The sequence below is a fragment of the Asparagus officinalis genome, chromosome 1 (genome assembly GCF_001876935.1).
Source record: "Asparagus officinalis chromosome 1, Aspof.V1, whole genome shotgun sequence".
Taxonomy (NCBI): domain Eukaryota; kingdom Viridiplantae; phylum Streptophyta; class Magnoliopsida; order Asparagales; family Asparagaceae; genus Asparagus; species Asparagus officinalis.
Window position 1 is genome coordinate 6,946,450 of NC_033794.1, and position 20,321 is coordinate 6,966,770.

General features: G+C 37.2%; 4 protein-coding genes across 5 annotated transcripts in view; 1 reads left to right on the forward strand and 3 right to left on the reverse strand.

Annotated features, from left to right (window-relative positions):
• Positions 1–5,091, forward strand: part of LOC109829946 (putative uncharacterized protein DDB_G0294196) — a 6,216-nt gene extending 1,125 nt beyond the window's left edge. Inside the window, exons 2-4 of the mRNA XM_020397051.1 lie at positions 4–201; positions 2,845–3,123; positions 3,934–5,091. Of these exons, the coding sequence (XP_020252640.1) occupies positions 4–201; positions 2,845–3,123; positions 3,934–4,932 (1,476 nt within the window). The 3' untranslated portion in view covers positions 4,933–5,091. The remainder of the gene's footprint in view (positions 1–3; positions 202–2,844; positions 3,124–3,933) is intronic.
• Positions 5,933–12,500, reverse strand: LOC109847668 (AP-1 complex subunit mu-2-like). Its single transcript, XM_020416901.1, has 11 exons — positions 12,170–12,500; positions 10,024–10,170; positions 9,830–9,892; positions 9,542–9,718; positions 9,360–9,463; positions 8,535–8,642; positions 8,318–8,414; positions 7,808–7,905; positions 7,570–7,711; positions 6,846–6,968; positions 5,933–6,347 (listed from the first exon to the last, which is right to left on the reverse strand). Exons 1-11 carry the CDS (start codon positions 12,296–12,298, stop codon positions 6,249–6,251), a joined length of 1,287 nt encoding a protein of 428 aa, XP_020272490.1. The 5' UTR covers positions 12,299–12,500; the 3' UTR covers positions 5,933–6,248.
• LOC109847677 (denticleless protein homolog) lies at positions 13,282–15,606 on the reverse strand. Its single transcript, XM_020416909.1, has 9 exons — positions 15,523–15,606; positions 15,318–15,399; positions 14,870–14,949; positions 14,699–14,783; positions 14,551–14,619; positions 14,400–14,467; positions 14,253–14,301; positions 13,759–14,157; positions 13,282–13,681 (listed from the first exon to the last, which is right to left on the reverse strand). The coding sequence occupies exons 1-8, from the start codon at positions 15,552–15,554 to the stop codon at positions 13,786–13,788; spliced, it is 837 nt and encodes a 278-aa protein (XP_020272498.1). The 5' UTR covers positions 15,555–15,606; the 3' UTR covers positions 13,282–13,681; positions 13,759–13,785.
• On the reverse strand, positions 15,623–20,193 carry LOC109847683 (denticleless protein homolog). 2 transcript variants are annotated; one of them, XM_020416920.1, is made up of 17 exons: positions 20,051–20,193; positions 19,864–19,967; positions 19,349–19,454; positions 19,190–19,254; positions 18,559–18,597; positions 18,337–18,433; positions 18,151–18,247; positions 17,996–18,059; positions 17,837–17,913; positions 17,632–17,713; positions 17,184–17,263; positions 17,013–17,097; positions 16,865–16,933; positions 16,714–16,781; positions 16,567–16,615; positions 16,073–16,471; positions 15,623–15,995 (listed from the first exon to the last, which is right to left on the reverse strand). In XM_020416920.1, exons 1-16 carry the CDS (start codon positions 20,124–20,126, stop codon positions 16,100–16,102), a joined length of 1,530 nt encoding a protein of 509 aa, XP_020272509.1. In that variant the 5' UTR covers positions 20,127–20,193; the 3' UTR covers positions 15,623–15,995; positions 16,073–16,099. The 2 variants fall into 2 exon arrangements, with proteins under 2 accessions (XP_020272509.1, XP_020272505.1); XM_020416916.1 differs by having other exon boundaries at positions 17,996–18,065.

Consider the following 20,321-nt stretch of genomic DNA (forward strand, 5'->3'; position numbering starts at 1 on the left):
CAGGAGGACCGCCATGGGGATAACAATGGGGGCGGCGTGCTGAAGAAAGAGGAGATCTACCCGAGCTATGATTTTCAACCGATCAGAGCCGTTGGATCTTCATCATCGGCCGTTAATAACACCAGCAGCACGAATCTTGATGGCGGCGCGAGGCATTCTTGGGGGTCGGCTGATTCTAAGATCGCTTCTGCGAATCTCAGAGTGAGATACCGATTTCAGAAATTAGCATGTTAATTGGCTGTGCTCTAGTACGATCATTATTTTTAGTTATATAATGGACTTGCCGATATAGATAGAAGTTTTTTTCTTTTGAATTCTGTTGAAATTTTTAGGGTTTTGGTGCGAACTCAGCTGGAAGCGATGATGGATTTAGAGGTTTATTTACATCTTTATTATTATATTAAGGGATCATGTGGATATAAATTTTGGGGGTTGCACAAGTAATTAAGAGAAATTAGCTTTCGCTTATAGATTGCGTCGTAATATGTTCATTTGTAGTTAAAAGCTTCTATATTTATAGAAGTCCGTTAAGGGCCAGTTTAGTACTGCTAGAGCTTATGATAAGTTGCTTATATAAGCACCTTATAGAAGCAACTTATAGAAGCTAAGCTACGGTGGATCTATAGGGTGCTTTGGGGAGCAGTTACACCCCTAAAAATGTGAGTTTTGCATTTAAACCCTTGTAAAATTACAATCTATTCCGTCTAAATTTAAACATTTTGCACCCCAACCCTTATATAACCAACATTTAACCTATTAGAAACTAATAGCTCATTTAACTTCTCACAGTCTGGTCAGATGGGCTGAAATGCTAAAAGCCCAAACACTAAAAACCCAAAACAATCAAGCAAAATTTGATGCAATGGAGCTGATAAAGTATACTGAGTGCATTCCCATCAGGCACTATAGTTCTATAATAATACATTTTTATTTGTAGGCAAATAGATACTTTTCCGCCCCCAAACAAATTTTCAGGATCCGCCATTGCTGCTTGGTAATAGATTATAAGCTACTTCCAAAATTAGTAAGGTGTTTGGTAAAATTGTGCGTAAAGATTATTACAAGTGAAAATGACAAATATGGAAATAAATTTAGCTACCAAAATAGACAAGATAGTTCTAGAATAGATAGAGCAATAATTTCAAAAGCTAAAAGGTCTATATGGTATTATAACTATAAAAAGCAAAAACCGATTTTAAAAGCTTCCACAGATTGCTTCTAAAAGCACATTCTTAAAAGGCGTGACATTTTCAATAGGTAAGCGAAATAAGTTCCATCAAACAATATTGTTTACCACTTCTTAGAAAAATAAGCAGAACCAGTCTAAAAAAAGAGCAATACCAAATTGGCCCTAAGGCTCTCAGATTCACATGTTGATTTTCTTACACTTTTTAAGGACTCATGATCTTAGGAAAAAAATTATGGTAGTAATTTAATGTGTGCCTGTTATTTATTTTCATTATATATCATCCTCTAATAATATTTCGAGGTTTTTTTTTCAAGAAAAAAAATCAAGAATTATCTACAATTTGAAGGAGATTTTCCTTGCTTGCTGCAAATCTATTTGTCTCGTCTAGACTAAGAAAATGCACCTGGAGGTTATAAAGAGGACTCCAATGCTTGCTTTGGAAGTTGGGAATGTGGAATATAATAGGAATCTTATTTATCCATGAATATAATGTAAAATTTCAGGCACCAAGAAGCACCTGCATTTAGTGGCTATAGTTCATTTGATTTAGACAATAATATCTCAAACATGCTAGACTTTATTTAAGTAATTGTAAATAGTGGGTTTCCACAAAAACCACATTTAAAATAGGGTCATTCTATATAAATTACCTTTGATTTTCAAATTTTACATAAACCAACTTTAAAGGGCTTTTTGCTATAATCAGCCACCTAAGCCCATTTTTCAGTTTTTTTTGTTAATTGATCCCACCTAACCTCCATTGAGGCTCATCTCTCTAATATACTTGGCATTTGATAGCTAATTATTGCAACAAAACTGAAAAAACTTGACTTAAAGTGAGTCTTGGTGGTTGATTGCCACAAAAAACTGTTTAAAGGATGTTTATGTAATAATTGAAAATCAAAGTTGGTTCCTATAGAATAACTCTATTTTAAAGGTTTTTTTATGGGGGAAAATCCTTGTAAATAACCCAAATTATTGGAGTTGGCGTGAATTTATAACAGCCAACAGGTTTATGGTCCACTTACTCCCAGATCCACATCGACTAAATGAGAGTCAATTGTGGTTTTATAACAGATTTGGGTTCCTTTCCACCGACAGTTAGCTTTTAGGGCGGAGCTATTTTAGGTCTCTTACAGATATTACTGGAGTCAGCCTCATCTCCCAGTTACAAGCGAAGGGTGAGGGCAGCGACACCTTAAATGCACTGTTCGCCCAAGACTAGTCTAGTATGAGACCTAGGGGGTGACACTGAGATTGTAGTGTTCGACCTTGTAGTGTTCGACCATGACTAGACTAGTGCAAAAACCAGATCGTGTGGGCTCTGATATGTAAATTGATTTGCAATTACAGACTGGGCATCTCTTATAGAACTGGCTAAAGTTGTAGTTTAGAATGGAATTTACTTTTTCCTGATTTTGGAAATCTTTTTCAAAGTGAATCAGACTATAGCAATTAATTTGTAATATGTAATATTATCTTCAAGATACCTGCAGGACTATACATCATCCTGATCTATGTTATTTACATCCTATTTGAGCATAATGGTGCTTTTTTTTTTAATTTTTTTACTGGGACTAGTAAGCTATTCTTACTGCAGTTTTGTTACTTGTTCAGAGTATTATCTTATTTCTTCTTTGTTGTCATTGTTCTAGTGCTCAAATATTTTGGAATCTCATGAAATGCCAAAGGTGAGCCATGAGAAAGAGAAAGATGCATATGATGTGGCTACAGTGACTGAAGTGGACAGAACCATGAAGAAATATGCTGATAATCTGCTGCATACTTTGGAAGGCGTGAGTTCAAGGTTGTCTCAGTTAGAGAGTAGAACACGACACCTGGAAAAATCTGTCGATGACTTAAAAGATACTATCAGCAATAGCAGTAGCAGCACAGATGGAAAGCTGAGGCAACTAGAGAATATTCTAAGAGAGGTTTGCTTTCTCTGGCACTTTATTAGCAGAATAAATTTATATTGTTTTTTTTCTTTCTTCTTTATTTCTTTCTCTCTCCTTTGTTCAAGGTAAAAAATCCTTAATCATAAACACCACAGACTATTGTGAACAGCTTTGATGTGCTGCTTAACATTTAGAAATTCTAATAGGCACCGGCAACTCATTTAAGCCCAAGCCAACGAGATTGGTCAACACAAATCAGCCTTAAGCACTAGTGGATTCTTTTGCCTACTGCTCTTATGTGAATAAGCATTTCTTTAGATGCTGTTGAAAGAACTCATGTTTGGATCTTATATACCAATGGTTTGTAGTGCTATATGTTGTTGACTATGCTAACTATATTTTGCTTATTTCATCAAATACTATCTAATATAATCAGTCCATTATACTATAACATGGCTATTATTCAAGGAACAATCAATTACTTGACATAAATGAGAAAGTACTTAAAAAATAAAGAAACATAAGAAAGAGTTAATTTGTCGAAAATTCTAGCCAATTCGCAAAACTAGCAGGCTCTCTAATAAATCAGGAGATACCTACTTCCTAAGCATATTATACGCAATATATTTTCCTAAGGTAAATTCCGGTGTGCCATATTGACCACTCTTATTTCTGTCATCTTCCGTTCCTCTTGTATATTAATGAGTAAATTTTGCTTTGTAGCTTTCCCTGTTTCATCCACAATTCAATTTATTTCCTCTTCTATGGTTGATTCACTCCCTCACATTAGAAGTAGTTTGGACTAATCTGTAGGTTTCTTCCTAAATGTTTCTGAAACACTTGCAGGTTCAAACAGGTGTTCAAATGCTTCGGGATAAACAAGAGATTGCTGAAGCGCAACTCCAGCTCACAAAACTACAGCAATCTTCTACCAAGTCCGACCACTACCAGCCATCAACTGAACCATCAACCGTAAGTGCCGGACAATCAGACTCTCGAACTCAGCAGCCAAATGCTCCCCCACCGCCACCACAACCACCAGCACAGCAGAACCCACCTCCTCAATTCCCTGCTCAATCATCTCAACCCCAACTTACCTCCATCCCATCTTTACCCCGAGAACAGTCTTACTACCCTTCACAAGGATCCCAGCACATGCAGCCACAGCCTCAATCACAACCACCTATGCAACCACCACACTACCAATTACCGCAGTACTCACAACAAACACCCCAAAATCTGAACCCATCTTCTCAACTTCAATCTCCACCAATGCCTCATCATCAGGAAGAGTCAGCACCATACATGCTACCACCACCGCCACCACCACAATCTCAGTCCTACATTCCAAATATTCGCCAACCCGCTCCTTTGTCTCAGCCACCTCCAGCCGGCGGGCCTCCTCAATATTACGGTTCTGGTCAATTACCATTTCCTTCGAGCTACACTGCACCTTCAGGGCCTACCTTCGCTGATTCTTACCCATACAGTGGATCTCCATCCCATTACAGCTCCACGATGAAACCATCACCTTACTCAAACTCTCCACCTGCATCAAGAGGAGGAGGAAGCGGCAACTATTCTCGTCTTCCTACTGCAAAGATTTTGCCCCAAGCAGTGCCCACAGGGCAAAGTTCTGGTGGTGGCAATGGTAACAGGGTTCCTGTTGATGATGTGGTGGATAAGGTAGCAACTATGGGGTTCTCGAGAGAACAGGTGAGAGCAACGGTGAGGAAGCTTACAGAGAACGGGCAGTCTGTTGACCTAAACGTGGTGCTTGATAAGCTCATGAATGGCGGGGGAGGGGATACGATCCAGCCTCAAAAGGGTTGGTTTGGTCGGTGATTGATGATCGATGATTTGACAGAAACATTTGTTTGAGATTTGTGTATATGTGTGTTCACAGATCTTTGTTCTCTATTTTTTAAATGACGTTTGATTTCTATCGCTTCACGACCGGTTAAAGGGATTTTACCTGATCAATCCTTGATCTTTCTTTGCAAAGATGAAAGACATGATGCATGCTGATGCGTTGTTGAATTTGGTTTATTGGTGTATATGATCTCTGGTTTGTGTGTGCATAATTGCGTGGGAGATGAGGTTGTCAACCTCGAGATGTCTTTTTCGGAATAGCAGTGATGCTCATTGAATTCTAGTGAATGTTAACGGGCCTTCCTCTCTCTATTTTTTTCGAGCTGGGATTTGTGCTGAGTTTGCTCCCCATTTTTGGGTGAAGAAAACTCGATTCGAAGCATTTTCTGACTAGAGGCGTTATCTGTTGTTTCTTTCCATGGTGGGAACAAGACGATCAAATGAACAGGAGTCAGAAATCAGCACCCCGCAATTGGAATAAGGAGAACTCAACCCAGTTGCTTGAAAAAGAGAGAAGCCAGAAAGAAAAAGAGTTAAAAGACTTAGAATTTCTGATAATTTTGACGTTTGGCAAAAATCCCTAGTACAGCTGATAACAACGATCAAACAAGCCTTCTCTCTCAACAATGATCAAACAAGCCTTCTCTCTTTCTCTCTCTCGACGACAATGAATGGAATGCCTTCAATGAGTTGTCAAAGCTAACGAAATTGCTAACTTAATAGGAAGCAAAAAGATCTTCAAACCCAAACAAGAAGAAAAAAAAAAAGAGGCAGCTATTAACACCTTCTCTTCACGATAGCGAGTCCTCATCGCTCTTAACGCCACCAGAGGGCTTCCCTGAAGCCTACCATGAGATTTCCCAAGACACGCCACAAAAGCCTCGACAACAATGAAATTACTTGGTTTTCCGCTACGGGGAAAAAGAATACAACCGAGCGCAGGTTATATGTGACCAATGATAACCGACCTCTATAAATTAAAGACATTCTGAGCCTACCATGAGATATAACAATAATCCTGTGAAAGCGCTCCCATGAACAAATACACCAATTCTCATTTCAAGGAATCTCATAAATTACAAAAATACGACTCACATCCAAACAAACCATCACCCACCAAAAACAGAGCATTAATTGAACCACCACGCAATCTTAAGACTCCAAATAAGGTATGCCGGTATGCTCTTCTTCACTGCTTGCTTTGGCGTTTCATAAGGTGGTTATGAAGAGAATGAAGAACTTTTGTTGAACGATGGAAATAATAATTCTCAAGGCTTCACATTATGCTTTTACATCAGTCTTAGTTCATACTCGCCCGCCATTGTTATATATCTCACCCATGGGAGAGCCTGGTATCCACTCTTCTCGATGATTTTTAGGTAACGAACCTATAAATTTGATTGTTAACTTGAGTCAATTTCTTTAGGAATATAGAACTTAAAAATCATAAGCTACATCTGCGGAATGTTACTAAAGCGTGGAAGCATAAAGGAGTAATAAATCTCATGCAGCGCTAGTGTCAGGTAAGAAAATTCTTGCAAGCATCAATCTGCTCCAGATCTAACGGAGAATAATAGTGGAATCTAAAATTAGAACGAACATGCTTAGAACATATCATTCTTTGACTAAGTTTGATGTGCTATAGTTTTACAGTGATGTTTGATAGTATTACATTCTTCTTCCTCTAATGAAAGAATGATAATACTATCCCCTTTGGACCAGCTATATAGCAACAAGCAAATTATGCAACTATGTTATTTACCAACAGCCAGAAATTTGAAATGCGGTATACAATTCATAGGATCTAAGCACATAACACATAGTAATAGCACAATCATCTTAAGCACAAAAAAGAAAATTAAAAAAAATGATGCAAAACAGAATACCTGTATTCCAGATACAGTGAAGTAAGGTATCTCAAATTTCACGCGAATAGGAGCCTTCTTCTGCGGTGTATCTTCTTCAGAAGTTATGCTGGGGAAGGTGAATTCTGCCCTTAAGACATACTCCTGAATAGTCAACAAAGATACGGAAGTGAGAAGTACGGTATTTAAACCCAGCCAATATGAATTATATGATCTTCACATGAGCTGAACTAACATTTTCAGCTTTAATGAGGGAAATGTCACATCACTATAACAAGTAACGTAGACTAAATATTGCATGTGCATGGAAAAGACAAAGCAGCCTAAAATGATATGTCAAAGGTTTCTTAGTTATTAAATATAGACTCTTTGAAGTGCCACTTTGGTCATCCTATATACCTTGCACTCTATTTAACGTGTGGGTACACTGTGAAACTAAAAACAATCTAATTGTGACCTACTCAGAGGGGGTTGCATTAAAAATGTTCACAACCTTTAATATATGAGTGCAGCATGTCAAGTGCCTATGAAGCATGGATGCCTCAGTAATGGAGATGTATACCCTGAACTAGATGAATCTCGATATACATGTCAGACATACCAAAGATAAACATGTCTCTAATCGCTCCTTAGTTAGGTTCAACCAAGAAGGATTTGTCACTTACAGGTGTCTCTCAGATTAAGATAGCAAATGACCTTTCTAACATTCATGTCTAAGAATTATCTGAAGAAAATTCTCAGATACCTTGCCACCAGGAAAGGATCTTATTTTCCAGACTAAGGCATCTTTTTCTGGTGCATATGAAGCTGAACCCATAGAAGTCCGCACATTAGGGTTGGTAGCATCCAGAGGTACTGGCAGCTCAATTTCCACACTCGTGGCAGTGCTGCATGAAACAGAAAAGAAACACCCCCATTGCATCAGATTGATTATGAGAACCTCAGCTTGAAACACACAGAATTTATGGCAAGTTTAAGACTACCTTCTTTCCTTAAATTGGCTCCTTGCCTTTACCATGAGCTCTATACGGCTTCTCGAATGTTTCTCCACTTGAACTTCTACCCAGATTAGAGGTTTTACCTATTAAATAGAAATTGAACACAGCGTTAAAGGACTTTAGACTTGTTGCAGATAACTGAGTAATGATCACAGTTCTAGCATATAAAGCAAGCGCTTCGCTGGTTGGCACTCTCCCATAGATACAGATAACAACAAAGTGAACATGTTGATTATGAAACCACAAATTTCTACATCTGTTACTATATGAAAATATTTCATGGATTTTTAAACCTCAAGTATCTTAGGAAATTAAAATTACACCAGAAATCAATTTGTTTTATTATATAACAATATTTTCTTTACAAGCCAAAACGAATTTTAATTTGTACCTTATTTTTTATTACTGATTCATAATTAAGCTCCTCTATGTTATGGATCTTAACGAATAATTAGTTCCCCTCAGAAAGTAGAAAACACAAGGCAAAAATTATACCTGGGTACTAAGTCGATATGTCATCAGATCAAAAGAACCGTCGGGTGGTATGAAGGATATAGTCCTGTCATTCTCAAACCGTGCCAGCCGCACACACCTTAACATAAATTGAGACAAATCAGACTTCGAGTTTGATCCAAAATATTGATCTAGGAGGAAAAGAAGGCAACAATTATGATAAGCAAAAAAAATATCAATATAAAACTGAAGTACTTACTGGTGGAATTTGATATCATCAAGATCTATGGCTTTCCCCTTTGCGGTCCGACCTTGAGCCTCCAAAAGTACTCTGTCATTCAGTCCGAGTTTACATTCCGGCATTCCACTGAACAAGTCATGTAAAATTTAGTCACTTTTCTTTCCAAAAAAACAGTAGAGCTTTGATGTACATAATGAATTAAAATATCAACACATCAACATATGCCCTACAGAAATTAGCATGACGGGAGGGTGATTGTGTTTAAGCTGTATATTCCACGGAATGAACAAAAACCCACCATTAAGCCAATAACCACATCATTCTCATGAGTTTAATAAGCAGTTGTATACTGTACAAGACTATGAACATCGGTCCAAGCACTTACAAATTTTGAGCATGAAGAGATAGTCCAACAGCTCAAGAATGAATATTGAACCCTAAATGTTAATTGCGTAATAAAAGTTCTTTGACTAGAAGAGGAAACAGCTCCATGGAAAGCACAACTCAACATGTTGGTTTTTTTTAATAAATTCCTCTTTATTGTCAATATGAATGTTAAGGAGGTTGTCAAAGCCATTGGAAGTAGATCAGTTTATCCACAAGTGCTTGTCATCACTAAACCATATTCAGGATTCCATGAAGCCTGTAGAAGGCTCCATGTAAGTATAAATCTACAAGCATGGCGTGATTTCTGGCTATGGCCAAGAGGGATAGGGTTTATGTGAGAAGGGTGAGAAATTAACGACCAACAACGGATTTTCCTAATGACTTCTAACGTTCCAGCTTAATAAATTGAGCCATAAACCACAAGAGATGAAAGCAAAAAAACGAAGAAAACCAAACCTCAAATATGTTCTCATTTTTAATGCTCCCACAACATCTGAACGGATAATTTGACCATTGCTGTTGACAAGAATATTAACACTTTCTACTACGTCCAAGAAAACCTGGATAAACAAGAACAAAACTTTTCTGGTAAATGATGGCTTAAAATTGTGCCCAAGGAAATGCAGGAAACAACCTACTTCATTTTTCTTATATCGTATCCCTTCGCTACGCCATGACACTGCATTTGTTACTGCCATGGGAGGTCTCTGCATAACTTCCATCCTGTATGCATCTGTCTTGATAAACTCACTAAGGATCTTAGCTTCAGTGTACTGGGGATAACCAAAGTCCATCATCTCATCAAGCAATTCATACTGCCAAAAAAAAAAAACATGCATCTTCGATGATTAACTGTACATATGGCAAACAGAAAGTACTACCCATGTTCATTAAAAAATATTGAATTTGTGACTTAGCTTTCCTACCACAACAACAAAATTGTCTCTTAGCGACTCCTCCTCTAGTTCTTCAAAATAATGCTTGAAAACCTGCAATGCAAATAAGGGGAAAAAAATCGAACCACTTGCTCCAATACACCTATATCAAATTAAGTAGCCAAAAGAAGAAGAAGAAGGTATGCCAGATCATTGCTCAAATACATAGGGAGAGAAAGACTCACATCAACAACACGATGCAGAAAAAGAAGAATACTGGCAGCATTGCAGTTTCGTCTTGATGCTGTCATCAAGAAAACATTGTTGTGTTGTATGAACATGTAGCTCACTCCATCACTATGTATTACTGGATCATGGGACTCTGGATCACCCTGGCAAGCAAAAGAAAAGGCAAGATTTATCATTCACGAACCTTTGTATCTACTTTCCTAAGGAAACAAAAATTAACAACTCCAATCCCCTTCCGCCAATAGTAAAATACAAATGTTCCATAACCAGTAAAAAAATCAAATCAAAAGAGAATAAAAAAGAAAAAAATTTCCCTCTAAATAAAATCCGAACTATATAATACAAAAGAATCCATAAGTTTCTAATTCCTTGATATAAGTCCACAATTCCACACAATTTTTGCTACATATGTTCTGTTGATTCTTTGCTCACATTCTCAACTTGATTTAAGAATCAAATCAAAGAAGCATATGCAGAAAAGAAGTAACTCAAAAAAAAAAAAAAAAAAAAAACCCAAATCCTCTCAGAGCCAGTGGACAATCTACAATTCTCACATATATCATGCAATATCAAATTACAAGAAATAACATTATAAATTGGAGAACAGAGACCTAATACATTAGAATGAAACCTATTCCAGCTCAAGATCATTGATCAATATCGTAGAGTGGAAGACGGAAAGAGAGGAGTCGGCAACAGGGGCCTCTGCGGATGAGAGGGTCAGAGGCTTTTTTGCTTTTGTTGCCTTTTTTTTTGTTGGGGGTGGGGTGGGGATTGCTATAGAGTTTGCAGTCAATTATGTAGATGTCTAGGCTCTAGACTTACTACCATAAAATACTGGTTCTCTCTCTCTAAAGCAATCTACCAAACAATGTTGTGCAGTTCTTTCCAATCTTGTCCACTGCAAGTTGAAAACGAAGTCTACACTCTAGGATGCACTCAAGTACAGATAAAAAGGCAGTCCACATCTTCAAGATGCCAAATTGCCAATAAATAAATTCTAGATTTTCTTACTCCACAAGAGAAGAATAATTACAGCATTGAAACATGAGGAAACCATGTTAACCAATTAGGTCATTGTTGTCACCTCTAGGTTTCAGATACTTGCACTTGTTTTTGTCAGTCTTTTTTCTAATTGATACTTACATATTTCAATTTCTCATTTTAGGTACGCTGTTCTAACACAGATTTGTGGGTCTTTCATGGATATTCTAATCACGTAATTTTACAAAAATACTCTTTTTTGAAACCATCCTACTCTAGATATATGAAAGCATGCTCTTAAGAGTTGACTCTAAGTAGTAGAATTATATCCTAGATATTTTTGTTCTCATCCAAAAGTGACCAGCAAAGATCAAAAGCATTTTCAAGAACTATGGAAAAATGTAAATACCAACACCCTCTCTGTGATTCCTAGCGTTCCTTCCTAGTATTCCTTGAAGAAAACTAAAAGTCCCCTCCCTGCTAATAGTAAACTCTTTTTTTTGGGGCGATTTCCATCACAACAGATGCCGATGTCTAATCCAACCATATCTTCTCCCACTTTATAAACCCCTCCAATATTAGCCCCAACCCACACTGCCCATGCTAAACTGTTCCATCTCATGCTCTCATGTTTAGAGTTGATCATGTCCATAAGGCCCCAACTCACCCTTGTCATTCCCTTTTCCATATCGGTTCTCTCTTCTCTAATACATGTTTCCCTCCACCTCCATTTCACCCAGAGATTCCAGAATCATCTTTCTCTTCAAGTCCAACAGCCAATTAGAAGGCCCCCAATCCAACCGCCAATTTCGCCACATGTAACTGCATCCATATCCATCTCAAGTGTTTCACTTCACTTTCAGGCAGCAGAATCATCGAATTAATCAGTTGCAATACAAATTCTCAATGGATCCAACATATAGAAATTTGAAGGCTTACAAAGCCACTACTGTGATCAAACTTATCTCAAGAACCTTTAATTTTCCAAACTTTTTAACACATTCACCTTAACGCTAGTATCAGATCTCACATTTCACTCACACCGATTCAAGTCAAGCACAAATAATAATAATAAAACACTGAAAAATTATTTCTTTTAAGCAAAATAACTCCAATCTAAAACGTAATAAAAAAAAAATCAAAGAATGGAGATCTCACTTCCTTTTCGATGAGTTTCGTGAAGAATTTCTCGGCCTGGACAGCGGAGACATCGCCTCGGTAATCTCGCCACACGAGAACCCTCCCCTTGATGTCGAGCAGGAACAGCGCCGACACGGCGCCCGACATAGAGATCTCTTTAGGGATTCGTCTCGTGATCAGATCTGGAGGAGAGAATTCAGCTCCGCCGCCATTGATTGACCTCAGATCTCTGTCTCTTTCACCAAGAATTGTGAGCAGTAATGGAAATCTTGATCGAGATCGAGATCTCTATTTTTTTTTGGGTCAGTTTCTGTTTGGAGAGGGGAAGAAGCTGGTCACTTTTGCGTTACGGGTTTGGGTCTCGTTTTGCCTAGATGTGAGATTAATTGGCTAAATGTCAAGAAACCCCCCTTAACTTTGGACGAACAACAAACAACCTCCTATAACTTTCAAAATATCAGAAAAAACACCCCTTTAGTTAGGGGTTATCAGAAAAACCCCTTTTAAGTTTGAGATTTAATCAGAAAACCTCATGACAGTGTTAACCAAAAATATGACCCTGCCTAATTTTACTTTCCGATGCGAAGATTGCGGTTTTTTTTTATATTTAGCCCCATGAGGGTTTTCTGACAGAAACTTAAATTTAAAGGCGTTTTTTGATAACCCCAATTAAAGGGCGGTTTTCTGATATGAAGATTTTGAAAAATATCATATGTAATCTTTTTTTTTAAATTAAAAGTTTGTAGCTGATATTGTATAAACGGTTTACTACTTGTCCAGTAAATGGTAGACTGGTTTGATGGAGGAAATGGATTTTCTAGTGCTCAGAGAACTTATGCTGATATCTTCAAATGTCGTAGCAGTAGATTTTTTGCAAGAGTATCTGGTTATGACTGGTGATATAGTTGGTAGAAAGTGTTCATTGTGCCATCATTCACTTTTGCATGGTGATCTAATATAGTAATTTTTTTTGAGAATAATGTAATATAGTAATTTATAAGCATGACAAGGATCAAGGCTTCTATTATGTGTGAGAGGAGAATAAATATTATAAAAAAGCAATTATTTAGCAAATGAAGTTTCCAGAGTTGAATGGATTAAAGTCAAATTTTTGCTGAAACCTAATGCAATGAACCAAATTAGTAAACAATCTTCAGATTAATCAATATGCTTATACATCAGGTCAACAATTTACAAATTTTAAGTAGATGTTTAGAGCCTGCTCATGTCACAGTATCCTGTAATACAAGCATTTCTTGGCCCCATAATTGGCCTAGTATCTTGATCAGAGAGCAGTTACAAAAGTATTTCTCAAGTACTCTTGCCGATAGAGATAAACTTATGATCTTCGGCAACAAATTTTTGGCGCAACACAACATATATTTACTACCCCAGCTTCATGGGTATCAGACAAAAATGTTAATAGCTGGCAGTTCTTAGACTAGATGCTCTAGACAGTTATATCCACAATAATCATCTTTGAGAGGATTCTCGAGTGAGCAGCCTCTCAGTCGGTCAAAACTCAAAAGCCTGTATCAGCAAAAACAAAGTATCAAGTAATATGAATTGCAAAGAGTCAAAGAACCATGGAGGGAGAAAATAAGTACCTTAGCTTAGACAGAAAATGGTGTGGTTCAAGAATTACAAGATGAAGACATAAAGTAGTCGCGAATGGTTCTCCTTTTCAAAGAGGGAGGGGGATTTAAGACAGAAGAGGGACTATCTGATTCAGAGGCTGGACTCTTTAGAAACATATCAATTTTTCTTTTCTTTCCGGATTCTGGTGTAGTGAACTCAACTGCCTCAGTTTGAATAGGTGAGGGTGAGTTTATTTTCATTTCATTTGAATGGCAGAGGTGCTTGTCTATATCTCCTGACCCCGAATGAGAATCATCCATCATTAGCTTTCTGCATTCAATGCTTGAATGTGCAGTTACTCTCTTTCGAACTGCAGTTGGCGATCTAGTGCTAATGGAGCTTCCTTTTTTTATATTCCAGACTCGAACCTAACGTAAAAGATATTTGGTACAAGATTAATAATAAAGAGCATTTTTTAAGTAATGAAGTTAACTTCCAGGAAACTATTGGAGACATCACTCACCATGAAGTCATCTGATAAAGTTGCTATTTTCCCATAGTCAGAAGAGCACCTGAAGGGATATAAAATAAAAGGGCACAAGGAAAATGTCAGCCAAAAGACCTTAAGCTATAGAAGAACCAGATGCATTTGCTTTTCTAGAGTGCATACCAGTCTACAGCAGTAACTTCTGCTTCATGTCCCTTCAACATGATTGGATTACTTTCAGGCCTACGTACCTAAGTTTAACAATGACAATATGGAGTCCAAAGTGAGAAACTGAGAATTTAGAGATGCAAACATGTTAAAAGTTAAAACATACCTGCCATATGTAAGCATTTCCATCACTAGAGCCACCAAGAATGTGAACCCCATCAGGGCTAATTGCTGACTGTAGACAAGATTGAGATTGTTTAACCAAAGTGTCAAGTTGCCTTTACCAGAAAACTCACTATTGTATATAGCCTTACCTTGACATAAAATGACCCAATTTTGCTTCCAGTGAATGTTTTAGCAGGGCCCTTCTTGAGATGCATCACATCATACAAGTAAATCCTGATAGAAGAGAACAAGTCGTTAAGCACAATTCAATAATGTGTTGGAATTTTGCAAGTATTGGAACCGTGCTAGAATTGGAATACCTATGATCCATGCAAGAAGCAGCAAGAAACACGCCATTTGAATCTTGAGATAGAGAAGAGATCCCATGCAATACCTTTTTCTTCAAAATGTAACAGAAAGCTCAATTGACTGTGTTAAAACCACTGTATACTAAAAGAACTAAAACTAATAAAACTTCAATTATGGACAGATGTCCGCTATAAATATAAATATTTCACACAATCTTCTGTATATTGACAACATGTTCAATCTCCCACCAATTGCATGTGTCAGTATATTAGCATGGGAACTTGTATTGTGAAGCCATGTCATGTCAAAAAAGTGACTCATGTTTGTCATAGATGCATATTATTTTGTATTTTCTAGACCGCATATTGGTGTATACTTCTGTTTTTATGTGTGTATTAGGTATATTTCTTCATGCCTATAAACCTTTTATTCAGATCATGTGAATATTATAAAAGCTACCTTTTCAATAGATGGCTCAGCGTGAGGGCATGCTTGTGCAATAGAAGCTTTCAGATTCCGAGTATCCCATATCTTTATCACACTGGCATAAAGTAAGGATAAATTAGAACACATATATAACTGTATGAAGTTTTTTTTAAAAAAAGTGATGAAATTTTGGGAGAAAATTAATATTTAGAGTTCGGTTGTTCTATCACTCGCTAACCTGTCTACAGCACCAGCACTGGCAATGGACATTTCATCCTTGAGATAAAGTATGGATGTAATGCTTGTGGAAGCACCCTAGAGAAATAAACAATCTTCAGATTAATCAATATGCTTATACATCAGGTCAACAATTTACAAATTTTAAGTAGATGTTTAGAGCCTGCTCATGTCACAGTATCCTGTAATACAAGCATTTCTTGGCCCCATAATTGGCCTAGTATCTTGATCAGAGAGCAGTTACAAAAGTATTTCTCAAGTACTCTTGCTGATAGAGATAAACTTATGATCTTCGGCAACAAATTTTTGGCGCAACACAACATATATTTACTACCCCAGCTTCATGGGTATCAGACAAAAATGTTAATAGCTGGCAGTTCTTAGACTAGATGCTCTAGACAGTTATATCCACAATAATCATCTTTGAGAGGATTCTCGAGTGAGCAGCCTCTCAGTCGGTCAAAACTCAAAAGCCTGTATCAGCAAAAACAAAGTATCAAGTAATATGAATTGCAAATAGTCAAAGAACCATGGAGGGAGAAAATAAGTACCTTAGCTTAGACAGAAAATGGTGTGGTTCAAGAATTACAAGATGAAGACATAAAGTAGTCGCGAATGGTTCTCCTTTTCAAAGAGGGAGGGGGATATAAGACAGAAGAGGGACTATCTGATTCAGAGGCTGGACTCTTTAGAAACATATCAATTTTTCTTTTCTTTCCGGATTCTGGTGTAGTGAACTCAACTGCCTCAGTTTGAATAGGTGAGGGTGAGTTTATTTTCATTTCATTTGAATGGCAGAGGTGCTTGTCTATATCTCCTGACCCCGAATGAGAATCATCCATCATTAGCTTTCTGCATTCAATGCTTGAATGTGCAGTTACTCTCTTTCGAACTGCAGTTGGCGATCTAGTGCTAATGGAGCTTCCTTTTTTTATATTCCAGACTCGAACCTAACGTAAAAGATATTTGGTACAAGATTAATAATAAAGAGCATTTTTTAAGTAATGAAGTTAACTTCCAGGAAACTATTGGAGACATCACTCACCATGAAGTCATCTGATGAAGTTGCTATTTTCCCATAGTCAGAAGAGCACCTGAAGGGATATAAAATAAAAGGGCACAAGGAAAATGTCAGCCAAAAGACCTTAAGCTATAGAAGAACCAGATGCATTTGCTTTTCTAGAGTGCATACCAGTCTACAGCAGTAACTTCTGCTTCATGTCCCTTCAACATGATTGGATTACTTTCAGGCCTACGTACCTAAGTTTAACAATGACAATATGGAGTCCAAAGTGAGAAACTGAGAATTTAGAGATGCAAACATGTTAAAAGTTAAAACATACCTGCCATATGTAAGCATTTCCATCACTAGAGCCACCAAGAATGTGAACCCCATCAGGGCTAATTGCTGACTGTAGACAAGATTGAGATTGTTTAACCAAAGTGTCAAGTTGCCTTTACCAGAAAACTCACTATTGTATATAGCCTTACCTTGACATAAAATGACCCAATTTTGCTTCCAGTGAATGTTTTAGCAGGGCCCTTCTTGAGATGCATCACATCATACAAGTAAATCCTGATAGAAGAGAACAAGTCGTTAAGCACAATTCAATAATGTGTTGGAATTTTGCAAGTATTGGAACCGTGCTAGAATTGGAATACCTATGATCCATGCAAGAAGCAGCAAGAAACACGCCATTTGAATCTTGAGATAGAGAAGAGATCCCATGCAATACCTTTTTCTTCAAAATGTAACAGAAAGCTCAATTGACTGTGTTAAAACCACTGTATACTAAAAGAACTAAAACTAATAAAACTTCAATTATGGACAGATGTCCGCTATAAATATAAATATTTCACACAATCTTCTGTATATTGACAACATGTTCAATCTCCCACCAATTGCATGTGTCAGTATATTAGCATGGGAACTTGTATTGTGAAGCCATGTCATGTCAAAAAAGTGACTCATGTTTGTCATAGATGCATATTATTTTGTATTTTCTAGACCGCATATTGGTGTATACTTCTGTTTTTATGTGTGTATTAGGTATATTTCTTCATGCCTATAAACCTTTTATTCAGATCATGTGAATATTATAAAAGCTACCTTTTCAATAGATGGCTCAGCGTGAGGGCATGCTTGTGCAATAGAAGCTTTCAGATTCCGAGTATCCCATATCTTTATCACACTGGCATAAAGTAAGGATAAATTAGAACACATATATAACTGTATGAAGTTTTTTTTAAAAAAAGTGATGAAATTTTGGGAGAAAATTAATATTTAGAGTTCGGTTGTTCTATCACTCGCTAACCTGTCTACAGCACCAGCACTGGCAATGGACATTTCATCCTTGAGATAAAGTATGGATGTAATGCTTGTGGAAGCACCCTAGAGAAAATCAGATATTTTTCTTAATTAAGATAAGATGTTGAATTGAACAGAAGGAATTAAAAGGAAAGCGTCTACAAACCCTTGCTCGCTTAACCCTCTTTCCGCAAAAGGAAGTATGGGCTTCTTTAATGACAGCAGTAGACCTGCAACTAATGGATATTAGAGTAAATTCTTTTTGCGGCAGTATTTGCTGCTTGTATGAACTAAGAGAAGTATTTGTCTTAAGGATCATACAATATGCGTGGTTCTCCATGTGTATTTGTGGAACTAGACTTGCACCTCAAGTCCCATAGAGCGACTGAACCATCCCTTGAACCAGAAACAAGCAGCTCTAGACAATTAAAGAAATTTGCACGAATTAAAGCACTTATAACAATATCGCTTATCATTCAATTGTAGCAAAACCTGATTGCTTCCTACCAGGATTAGATGAATGTGAGCAAATAGATTTCACGCTTCCAGTATGCCCTGACAAAATCCCAACGCATTTCCTTTTCTCTGCATTCCATATCTTTATCTGGTAGTGTAAATAAGTCAAGTCAGTTTTACAGGGGGAAAAAATCAGTGTGTGTTTCTTTATGGTCCTAGAAGAAAAACTATATGTGCTCCTTGGTTGGAAGTTCCAAAGGTTTTATAACTTACTGTCTGATCACCCGAGGAAGTTAATAGTTGAGTGTCATCCTGCAAGAAAGCAAGACAAAGAAAAATGAGCAGTACATTACAAGAGATGCTGCAACTCGGTACATGCTCAAAATGAGCAATAATTATAATGACACAGAATGAATATACAATCTCTGAATCCTCTGTCTAGCGTTTTATAAAATATGTCAATTAAGACAGCATATAGCCATCTGCATCTACAACAACGTCAGATATTCTATGTTTGAGTTCTGAGTAAGTACAGTCAGTCCTAGTTTCCCACAGATAATACATAAAAGTCAGATATTCTATGTTTGAGTTCTGAGTAAGTACAGTCAGTCCTAGTTTCCCACAGATAATACATAAAATTTTCATAAGCTTATAACAGAAGGCGAGTAAGTACAGTCAGTCCTAGTTTCCCACAGATAATACATAAAATTTTCATAAGCTTATAACAGAAGGTACAGCCTCATAAAACCCACTCTCAGATCTAAAGATGTAGTAGCTTATTTAAAGGTGACGGTTGTGTTCCTCTTTTAATACTAAGAATTTATCTGCAAAGTAATATTAATTGAAATCCAATCACAATAATCTTGAGATATCAACATGAGCGTCATGAAAATGAGAGGAATACCTTTATCCAGCACATATCAAAGATGGCATTGTTATGCGCTGTCCAATCGCAAATCCTAGCTTCGGCTGAATTGACAAAAAAAACACATTCCTTTAGAAATATTCAATAAAAATATTTAAAATGAACTAAAACAATGACCCAGATTGTAATTTCACAAACCTGCTTTCTCCCGGCAAGAACTCAAAGAAGGGAGGCTCCGGCGCGTGTCATAGAAGCTCACATACCCATCCTCATCCGCTACTGCAAGAAGATTCGAGCTTCTCCTCTGCCGAGAAAAACAATTCAATTATTTATCCCTAGAACGAAGCTTTTTAAGACAATTTTTACACACTATTTGTGTAAATCTCATTTATTACCACAAATTTTTATGGGTTCTTATTCTAAGGCCATTGTTTTACCAGAATTATTTTAAACCACCTACTAAAATATTATATCCTCAGATCAATTCAGATTTTGGGGTTTATAAATAAATCAGTTCAAATAATTTGGGCGTATGAAAAATTCTGTGTTTTTATTAAGCAGCCATTTCCCTGATGAAGAGAAGTAAAAAATTCAGTTTCATTAATTACCAAAGCCTCCATCCTCAAATTTCTATTTTTGACCCTAAAACTAAAATTTTAATTTAGACTAAAGGAACCTTGGAGAATGAGACTGCGAATTTAGACTAAAGGAACCTTGGAGAATGAGACTGCGAGAGGCGGGGTAGTGATCCCATCATGCTCAATCGAAACAACTCCAGACTCCGACGAGAGGTCGCCAAGGTAAGGCCTTTTCCTCACTGAGAAATGGCAAAACCCTAATCAGCGGAAACAAGAGGAAAATCGCTGAAATCGAAGGGAAAAGAGAAAGTGATATGAGTACCTCTGAACCCATTTAGCTCTCTGATTGTGAGATCGCCGAAGAAAGATGAAGAGGTCGAGCTGAATCTATGATCCATTGGTGGAAATCGAGAAAAGAGATGGGGAGAAATGAGGAAATTAGGGATTTTGGCCGAGGTTTATTTTTATATCGTGATGTTTTTGGGCGGGAATATGGTGCGTTTCAGGGTCCTGAAGAGGGAAAATTTCGTGAAGGGTACATTTCAGAAAACCCCGGGCTTCGGTGTTTATTTTGCATAAAACTATCATAAGCT